The sequence below is a fragment of the Limulus polyphemus genome, unplaced genomic scaffold (assembly GCF_000517525.1).
Source record: "Limulus polyphemus unplaced genomic scaffold, Limulus_polyphemus-2.1.2 Scaffold4817, whole genome shotgun sequence".
NCBI lineage: Eukaryota > Metazoa > Arthropoda > Merostomata > Xiphosura > Limulidae > Limulus > Limulus polyphemus.
The window spans coordinates 36,028-46,966 of NW_013670427.1; the positions used below are offsets into that span (position 1 = coordinate 36,028).

The following is a 10,939-nucleotide window of genomic DNA, read 5'->3' on the forward strand; positions in this document are numbered from 1 at the left end:
TAGTTTCAGCCGATCTTCTTTGCCTGGAAACTTTGGGATATCTTGACTTGTCTTGAGATTTAAGTCTTTTTTTTTTTCTCATTCACACTCAGTGTTGGGTACATTTGGACATTTCCTTCTTCTTTAGTTTCAGCCGATCTTCTTTGCCTGGAAACTTTGGGATATCTTGACTTGTCTTGAGATTTAAGTCTTTTTTTTTTCTCACTCACACTCAGTGTTGGGTACGTTTGGGCATTTCCTTCTTCTTTAGTTTCAGCCTATCTTCTTTGCCTGGAAACTTTGGGATATCTCGTCACCAGGTTTTACACTTCTTGTTCTCTATCCGCATGAGAGGTTCTTTCTTCTTTGGGGATTTTAGCTAATCTAGAATCCCATTTTTCTTTGAGGCATACTCTCATGTATCTCATAAAGTTGACCTTGTGGACCAATGGCTTTCTTTCTTGGGGTTCTTGATCTCTTTTGTGAGTCTCTCCTCTAGGAATGGTTATGGTGACTGGACCATGCTGGTCCTACTTCTAGCATTCCCTTATCACCTGTTAAACCAGATCTCTTTGATCTTAGATGCTACTCTCTCTGATTGAGATACATTTTTTTTGTGGGGTCTGGTCTTCCAAAGTTTGGATGCTAAACTAGAGTCAACATGCTCGACTTTCTCGCCCTTTGTCAGGCATGTTCTCATTCCTATTCCAACCATCCTTACAACTCGTGTTCCGGGTTTTTTGTTTTGTGGCATTAACTGTACACTTCTGTGCTTGTTCATATCATTTGTTAGGATCTTCCATCTTGTTCATGGGCTGCTTCTCTTGGATAATCAATTGAGTATCTTCTGCATCCACAGATCTTCCATGGAGTTTGCTTTAGGTTGGAAAGTCCCTCTTGGATGCTTTTGCCACCCTTCTCAACTCCATGCTTCCTTTCTTATGGTCCTCTATTCCTCATTCTTCACTTCTGGCTGTCATTTCCCTCAACCAGGCCTAGTCTTACCTCTTTCTTTATACCTACTCACTATTTCGTCTCCTCCTTGTGTGTCTCAGATTCACACATTACTATTCTTCTTGGGCCCTTTTGTTGGCACCTCTCTGACCCTATTGGCCTATCAGCTTGATTGTCTGACCCCTCTTCCCATTATTCCCTCTCTCTCTTTCTTGCTTCACACTCTCACACTTCCATTCTCCATAGAGAGTTATTCTCCCTATACCTTCATGCATGGAATTTGCCTCACACTCCACTAATGTGGCATTATTCTTTTCACAGTCTTGTTGTCCTTCCACTGTATATGTGTCTCACCATCTGTAGTGGATATTTTGTCATTGGTCCTTCTACCACCCATTTCCTAGCAGTAATTGAAGGATTCCTGGTCTTAGCCTTTTATAGTTGTTGGGTGGTCCTTTCCTTGGCTTTTCTCCTTTCCCAGTACCAAGAGGTGCTTCTTCCCCTGTCTTCTTTGCTCTGTTCTGCTCCTTCATTCTCCTCCATCCTCGTCACCTGCTTCCTTACCTGACTGAGACCTTGTTGAGGTTTCGCATGATCTCATGTATGCCCCATTTGACTTCATGCTTTTGTACCACCTTTCTCTCCTGATGTATTTTCTCTTACTTCTTTCCTATGATTACCATGATTTGGATGTCTGTCCTCTAGATGTTTTTGCACCCTCTTCCACTACATTTCTCTTTTCCTCTCCCTATACTGATCCTTTCTTCCTATAATTTTGACTGTTTAGGGGTAAACTGTACTTCTCTCATATTGGATCATTCAGACCTGACTTGGTTCCTGTATCGTGTTGGTCTTTTCTGTGTGCCTTATCATGGACCTCTTATGGGTTCCCATCTTCTTTTGTTCCTTATCCTGGGACACCCTTTTTCCATAGACCTTTTTCCTCAACAGAAATTGTTCATACCATTCTCCTTTTCCAGACTGAAGGACCCAATAGTAATTCAGGCATCTTTTCCAGGTTTCCCCAACACATATTCTTCCCACCCTCTCATCAAGTGGAGTATGGGAGACTTGACTCTTATCAGTTCATAGTCACTGGAGTGGTGGATCACAGAGAATCTATACCGATTGGGACCTAACCACTGCTAGAACAAGGGGGTACCAATACGGTGAGAAGGAGTGACATTGTTTGTGTTATGCGGGTCACCCCATATATAACTCAGATACATCACTCATACAACATGTACCCCCCTCCTGCAGCCTGATTCTGTTCAGTAGAGGTGAGTGCACAATAAATATGGACCAATACTGCATAGTACAGTGCCCTTCTCCTGTAGATAGTCTATTCCAAAAACATCTGTTCAGTTGAGTAGAGATGAACACTCTAAAAAAAACAATAAATATCTATACCTCACATGTCAACCTCCTGCAGCCACTGTCTGTTCAGTAGAGTTGAGATGACCCCACTTTACAAGCAAAATTATTTGCAGCTGTGCAGAAATGAATATATGAACTTTTTCCTTTGTGAATTACATTAAATGCCAGAAAATGAAAAATTATCTGTTCTAAAATATTTTTGAGTTAAATATGTTTAAAAATAATTAGAAATAATATATAAAACTGGCTTTTAATTGTCTCAAGAATATTTATCAAATGGCAAAAAAATCCAGAAAAGGTTCAGAGGAGGGTTACTAGAATGGTGCCTGGGATGAAGGGTTTGTCATATGAGTAGAGGTTGAGATTTCAAGTTATTTTCTCTTGAAAGAAGAGTAAGAGGGATCTGATTAAGTGTTAAAGATTGTAAAGGGAATTGGTAGTGTTGATGCATCATCTTTTTTTTTTTTCATACTTAATGGCAAGAATAGTAGGAATAGTGGACACAAACATAAATTGTGGCACGATAAGAATCATCTTCAGTTAAGACAGTTTTATTTTACTAACAGGGTGGTTGGCCTTTTCAAATGGGTTGCCTTTGAATGTTATGGAGAGAGTAAATTTAAGTGAGAGTAAGAGAAAACTTGATAATTATATGAATGATAAGGGCTGGCTTTAAGATTTTTTTATTTAATAGTTTTAGTTTAGTTTAGAGGATGAGACAACCAAGATAGACCAATAGGTTCCTCGTTATCCCAAAACATTGTTATGTTAAACCTTCCCCTACATCCAAATCTTGCTTATACATCATTAAAGAAAGCAGTTTCCCAATTATAAATTAGAAACATAACAAAATGTAAAGAAAAATAACTGTAAACTTACTCTTTATTTCAGACCTAAGTAGTCAGAGAATTGGTAGAGGGTGCTGCCAACCAGTTGCCTTCTCTGTAGTCAAGAGTTCAAGATCAGTGACAGTGTAGCTTTGCCATAACAAAGATAGGTTGAGCTAGTTTAGTGGCAATGGAAATTGAACCATAGATGTTCAGTGTATTCATATATACAAGTATGTTCTAAATCCATCTACTTACTCTTAAAAAAACATGGAATCATCAAAAACATCTCTAACAGAAACCAGTTTAAAAAAGACAATCTTAGGCAGAATTTTCTGTTTCAATGGTTACTTTGCCATTTTCAAGTAAATTTCAAAGGTAAATGTAATTTCTCAGCTTGTACAACAAGACTAGTGCAAAACTAAGATCACACTGACACTTAATTTCAAAGTAAGCTTCAAACTTAAAAGTATTTACCACAAATTCAAATTTATTTTAAGTCTGAAAAGTAATAACCCAGGAAGATAATAACCAAATTGAAAAGACTCATTTGCAAAGATGCCAACAAAACACAACAACTAAACTAGTCACATCATAAACTGGAGCTTACCCCAAATCCTAGACACAACTCACCTTTGGAAAAATAAAAAAATCTTCAAAATATGCCAATAATTCTTCACAACTAACATATTGGCTACATCATAGGCTGGGGCAAACCCCAACTTCTGTTCATGGCTTATCATTAGGAAAAAGTATTTTCATTTTGAAATATGCCAATAATTTTCACTGAAAACAGCCATGACACTGGCCACATCATAAACTGGGGCATACCCCAAATAACACGGCTCATCGTTAGAAAAAACTATTGCACTATGTGAACAATTTATGCCTGAGACCAATGCTTTGAGATCAGTGGTATTCGAATATCACCACCCCATCCTCAGGCAAGAAAGCCACAATAATGTCATCATACAGTAAACAGCCATTCTTTTGAAACATCACACAGATAACAATATTTACTAGAACTCAAACAAGAGTCAATATCATTTATTTTCTCATTACTTTACATGTATGTGATATTGATGTCAGTACTGTTATTTTTTTCCTTTGTTTGTGTACTTATTTAATTATTTCAATAGTTAAAGTTGTTTTGGATTAATTAGGGGAAAAAAAGAAGAATGCAAAGTCCAGTTCATTTTACAAAAATGAAAGTATTTAATTTCTTTGACTACAAGTTGTATAGTTTCACAGTAGATGGTTCCACTTGTTAACTTCTCTTTTATATACTGCAACTTTCAATATCTCTTCCTCGTTGTTGAAATAAAAACTTGGTACTCACAAAACTAAAGATATTGAATAACTGGCTTATGTTAACAGCAAACTATTAACAAACTCTTTAACTCAGCAATTAATCAGCCATGTTGTTGGATATATGACTGTGTAGTGTAGGCATTATTATTTAATTTATTTTGTGAGTTAATATTTAATGATTGTTGCAATTATTTTAAAGGCGATAATTATGACAAATTTAGTTACATAACTTTCAGTAAGAGTCGTACGTTGTATTTGCATTTCATTGGTGTTGAGGCTATAGAATATTCTAGAGGCCTTGGTGATAAACATGTGAATAGTGGTGACCAAATGAGTGGGAGTGGAGTAAATGTAAAGTCAAGTGAAAGAGAAGTTCAGTCAGAAAAAAAGTTAGAAAATGTGAAGTTAGCCATTGTGGGAATGAAGAGCTTTAACGGTTGATATTATAAAGTGAGATTAACAGTTTGATAGAGATAAGGAGAATAATTTTTATTGTCAAAGGGTATTCTAAACTAATTGAACCCACCTGTGTGGATGTTATTGGAAGTTCAGGATTCAATTGTGGTAACCTACGAGGCAGCATAAGTGAATTATTCTCTGATACTATTGTGATAAAAGTAGAGAAAAATAGTTCAGCTTGTCAACTGGATTCTAAAGCAATTGAATTAGCCTAAGTGGACTTTTGACAATAAGAAGAGAACTGTATACTGTTTAAGATACAACTATGATCTCCATAGTGTAAATACTTTTTTTGACACATGTTTAACTTGGTTTGAAAATATTATTTCAAAACAAGTGGAGTGCATGCTGTCCATTTATTGTTTAAATTTATCACCAACAAGCCACAAACACCTACTGTAGAAGAATCCTTGGCCCACACCTATATATATACTTAAAACTCAGACACATGTACTTTAGCGTAACTCACATTTTATTTCATTCAAAGCATTCCCTAAACTTTTCAAGAAGAATCTAGTCACTAAGACATACCCATCACATGACATCAAACTTAATATCACATCCTATGGAAAAAAATATTATGTAATTGTTTTTTTCCACTGCTATCTAAATGTATTTAAGTGAGTTACTAACTTTAACTTCCCTTATTTCGTTAACGGTAGTCTAGACCAAGGCCAAAGCTGTAACAATACTGTTTGTAATTATTTAGCTGATATATTTTTGTTGGCAAATTAGATGATAGTTTTGAATGAACTCATCCTTGATCTCCATTTTCTGTTTGCCAACTCCTCTGACAGACACCAATTGTTACGACAGCGGAAGTCACGTGATGCTGGTAACATGTAATGAGTATCTCGAACGTTCCCGAAGGCTCGAGTGTTTGCTAGACACGCGCTCTTATAGTATATAAGCCGGCAAATAAAGTGACGTAATAGATAATTGCAGACAGGCAGATATAGAGACGGACAATTGCATTAAGCATGGTAGTAAGTGAAGTGCGTGAATCATACGTTGAGAATTATAGCGTGTGTTTAAATTAAAGTGATTGTGGAAATTAAGTGTATTGCAAAGTTGAATTGAGAAAGAATAAACTAGTTTTATTTAAGAAAAGACTTGTATCGCTGAAGTTTCTCAGAAAGAAATTATACGTGAAATTAACAAACGAACACAGACGTAACAAATCACTTGAGGGTTAATTGATATATTTAAGATGTTGTTGGGGCATGGGAAAGGAGACTTGACATAGAACTTGCATAGATTTGTCAAAGCTTTCACATTGATTTTACAAAGATTATGATACAGGTTTCAAGATAGATTACATAGTTTCCAGTCCCCCCTTCCCATATTTTTCTGCTGTTTTCACATTTGTGTTACATGCTGTAAGTATCCAGCATAAAATGAATATTTTTGCCATATTTTCTTTATACTTTTATTACTTTCATTGTTACCTCTCTTTTAACATTGTTTTTGCCTTCACCTTAAGTAAACAGGATGTAAAGTACTGTTTTCATATTAGAATTGTTGCAACATAATTCTATCATTTGTGGGTTCTTTTAAATTATCTAGAGAAAATAATTCAAACATCCAATCCAAATAACATTAATAAACTATCTTATTTCCTCCTTTAATGTTTTCACAAAGTTGAACACTTGTACAATGTAATGAATTCCTTTAGGCCTATGTTATAAATTATGTTAACCAAAAACAAATCAACTTACTTACACAAAGTAACCTTGATAGCTAACACACTGAATGGTTCATTCTCTATTTTGGAAACTTAACACACTTCAAAACTATATTTATTAGGTAGCTTCAAATTAGCTAGAAAAACTTGACATCACAACTTTAAAACTTTTTTTGCCATTTTATGCTAACAAATAGATTACAATATTTAATAAATATAGCTTACAATAGTAGAGTTAGTCCATGTTAATATTGAAGATATTTAAAGTGTATCATTAACTACCCTTTTCCAGGATTAAATTTTCTATTTTAATATTCATTGGTGAAATACAAGTAAGATCTTGGATTTCACATAGTGCATTTATTTATGTAGATTAAAATAATGTGACATTTAATTTAAATTAGGGTGTGTTTTTATAGTGGGCATTTTCCCTTACTTTCACTGACAAGATCTTTGTTTTTCTGTTAAATTCTTCGTTAGTTCTTGTCAGTCACACACCAACATACACAATCACTTGCTCTATAGCTTATTTTTAGTTTACTGTATTACAGTATATTGTTTATTTCTCTTATTAATTGTGAAGAGTAACATCAAACATTGCTTCTGCATACAAATCCATGATTGTCTCGTTTTTCATGACTCAACTATCACAACTCATTGGGAAATATACACCCAAGCCAAAAATCCAAAAACTTTCAGTTGTAATGGGCATGATGTTTCTGCTTTGCTGGTCATCTGCAAGATATAAAAAATTAGTTTATTTAGACTTTTTGTAATCTTACTGATATACCATTAAAAAAAAAACTGACAAAAATGCTATCATAAAATGTCACTTTTAATTAGTATGTTGTTAAACACTTTTTTCTAATTAAGATTTTATTACATTTAAGGAACAGAACATGGGACAAAGAACTTCTGACACTCGAGGTGTTGTGTTTGAAGATGTTGAAGTGCCAAATGAGGTAAACATGCATGCCTTATCTTAGTTTTTTCTTCAATCAGCTTGTATTCAACATAACTAAGTTATCTGAAGCTAAGAGGTCTTATATTAAGCTTCTACAGCTAAAATGTGATTTTTAACTTACTCCTTACATAAGTCAGAGGATGGTACGAAAGAGAGAAGATGATGGAAATATAAGCTGTTATACTGTTATAGGTTTTGAATATTATTCAATATTACTATTATTATCATTTGTAGTGATTTGGGTTAAATAACAAGAGAATAACTAGATTTAGTAAGATTGGTAAATAAAAATAGTAGGGTTAACATTTTGATTTGGAGCTTAATGGTGTAATCTGCAGTACACCATAGATTAGGCCTAGGATATGTAATTGGTACTTTTAGGCTTAGCTGTAATTCATCTTACTGGTAAATAATTAAACAGGTTAAATTCAGTATATTATTAAACAAATACAGTTTAAAGACTAGTTAATTGTACGTTCATGTTTTAAGGGTTATCTTGTTTACTTTAGTTGAGATCGACTAGTTCAAATTCAGTTTATAGGTAGGTTATAAATCAGGTGAAATACACTGTATTATTACTATTAATATTAACATAACATAAACATCAAATAAAGTAAAGACTAGTTGTTTCTCACATCTACAAAATTAAATATAAATTTAATTACTTTAGTGTGAACATAAAGTAGTGATAAAATACTGTAATATATTTGATTATAAAACGTTAAGCTTAACAGTGTTGGCAGTAGACTACTGGTATTTACATTTAGTATTGAGTATTTATCTCCAGGCTACAAATACAATGGTTAAGACTAGTGTTGAAGTTGAGCATTCACAGTTTGTTAGGTATGGTGGGGATACTGCCTAAAATTAATTGTGGGGATGAAATTACGAGTAGGTAACTATGGCTAAATGCTAGGCTTAGGTTAATATGAAAAGATGATCAGATAGGCTGGTTGGACTTGTAGGATCACTTCAATGGAAGAAGGGAGCTTTTTGAAATGGATGATTTACATTTAAATAGGGTAGGGTCTGGCTTGTTTGCAGGGGCTATTAACTCAGTTGTAAGGGAAGATTTAAGCTAGGATTAAACAGTGGTAAGGGCCAGAATAAACTAAATATAAAAAAAATAAGTTGTAGAGAAAAGTTTAGCATAAGTATAGAAGTAGTTCTAATGATAGACTTACTTCTTACTATTATAATGCTAGAATTATAATAAATAAAATAAATTACTTTAGGGCATTGGTAGGAATGGAGGATTTTGATTTAATGGGAATAACTGAAACATGGTTAAATGTAGATGATTTTGATGATAGAAATGTCTTTGAAATACAGGGTTATAAGTTATTTAATAGGGATAGAGTACTAAAGAGAGGGGGAGGAGTGGCTTTATATGTAAAATGTGAGTGACTTTCTGTTGAAGTTGAATATATCAAAGATAATAGCAAGTAGATCAAATCCATTTGGGTTTCTATTATAAAAGGAAAAGACTTGTAGTGGGAATTTGTTACAGAATACCAGCTGAAACTGATGAAATTAGTGAGAAACTTTACAGTGAGATTAAAGATTTCAGCTGTTAATGAGGTCATACTTATAGATGATTTTCATTTCAGGCATATAGATTAGGAAATGCTAGAGTCAAACCATGAGGGAGAAAGGTTTTTTGGAAAATGTTCAAAATGGTTTTCTCTACCAATTGGTCAAGGAACCTACTAGAAACAATGCTATTTTAGATTTATTGTTGACTTCTAACACAGAAATTGTTGAGAGGGTGGAAATTGGGGAACATCTGGGTGCAAGTGATCATTGCTTTATTAGGTTCAATGTTTTGCTGCATATGGAGATGTGAAATAATGATATTTTGGTAACAAATTTCATAAAAGCAAATTTTGAAGGGATGCAACAAGAATTGGCTGTGAATTGGGCAGCCGAGTTATTTGACACTGATCAAATGTGGACAATTTTTAAGGATAATTGTTTAAATATTCAAGATAAACATTCCTTTTAGAAAGAAAAGGGTGGCTGCAAGTTAAAAATCAGTTTGGCCCACAAAGGGTATAAGGGATAAAATTGAAGAAAAGCATCACAAATTTAAGAAATTTAAATAGACATACCAGGATATTTAGAAGCTTATAGAAGGTCAAGAGAGTTAGTCAAACAGGAAATTAGGACATCAAAAAGGATGTATGAAAAAAAGGTTGGCTTAAAATGTAAAAAGTAACAGTAACGATTTCTTTAAATACATTATGGGTAAACAAAATGTTAGGATGGGGATAGGACCATTAAGGGATGATAAAGGAAAGCTAGTATCTGATGATTATGAGATGGTTGGGTTATTAAGTTTTACTTTTTCTTCTGTTTTTACTTATGAAGATTTAAAAAATATTCAACATCTTGAACAGTTGATAAATGGGAACAAGATCAAACAAGATGATTGCATTAATTCTGAGCTGGGAAGTTTAAAATATGATAAGGCTCCAGGGTCAGATAATGTCTCTCCAGTGGTTTTGAAGGAGGTTAAAGATTGGATATGTGAGTCACTTGCTACTATTTTTTGTCATTCCTTGAATATTGGGCAGGTACCAGAGGATTTGAAGTTAGCTAATATAACTGCTCTTTTAAAGGGAAGTGATAACAATTGTCCCAGTAAATATAGACCCGTTAGTTTTATATCAGTTGTGGGAAAAGTTTTGCAAAGTCATTTAACAAAGTTTAGAATTTTATTGGACAGTCAACATGGTTCCACTAAGGGAAAATCTTGCCATACAAATCTTTTAATATTCTTTGAAAAGATTACTGCTTATTTATACGAGGGTAAGGGTGTAGATTTGATGTATGTGGATTTTCAGAAAGCATTTGACAAGGTGACACATAAAAATCTTCTAAAAAAATCTGTCTATAGGTGTGGGGGATAAGTTAGCAAAATGGATAGAAGAGTGATTTGATGGAAGAAAGCAGAAGGTGATTACAGATGGAGTTCAGTCAAATTGGATTAATGTCACAAGTGGGGTATCTCAGGGCTTAGTCTATTTAGGACCTTTGCTCTTTTTGATTTACATCAATGACATAGATGAATGAATAATCAATAAATTACTTAAATTTGCAGATTATATTAAGGTCTTGGGTGTCGCTAGCTGTGAAGAGGATGCCAAGTTGTCCCAAAATGTTATGTTATGTTATATATCATTGTTGTAAACAATAACACTTAAACACACCAGTTCGAATAACTCTGTTGTTGAATTTTGTCAGTGAAGAATATTGGATACTGTGTTGTTTAGTTTTTGTCAGTGAGAAATGTTGGATATCTTTTGTTATAATCTCTATATAAATAAAATAAGAGTTTTGTCTGTACATTGCTTAGAATAGTGTACTTTTTGCATATCTTCA

General features: G+C 33.8%; 1 protein-coding gene across 2 annotated transcripts in view; it reads left to right on the forward strand.

Annotated features, from left to right (window-relative positions):
- Window positions 1–10,939, forward strand: part of LOC106471730 (medium-chain specific acyl-CoA dehydrogenase, mitochondrial-like) — a 74,686-nt gene that overhangs the window by 35,989 nt on the left and 27,758 nt on the right. For both annotated transcript variants that reach the window (XM_013932349.2, XM_022400335.1), the window contains exon 10: window positions 7,482–7,553. In XM_013932349.2, coding sequence (XP_013787803.1) covers window positions 7,482–7,553 — 72 coding nt within the window. The remainder of the gene's footprint in view (window positions 1–7,481; window positions 7,554–10,939) is intronic.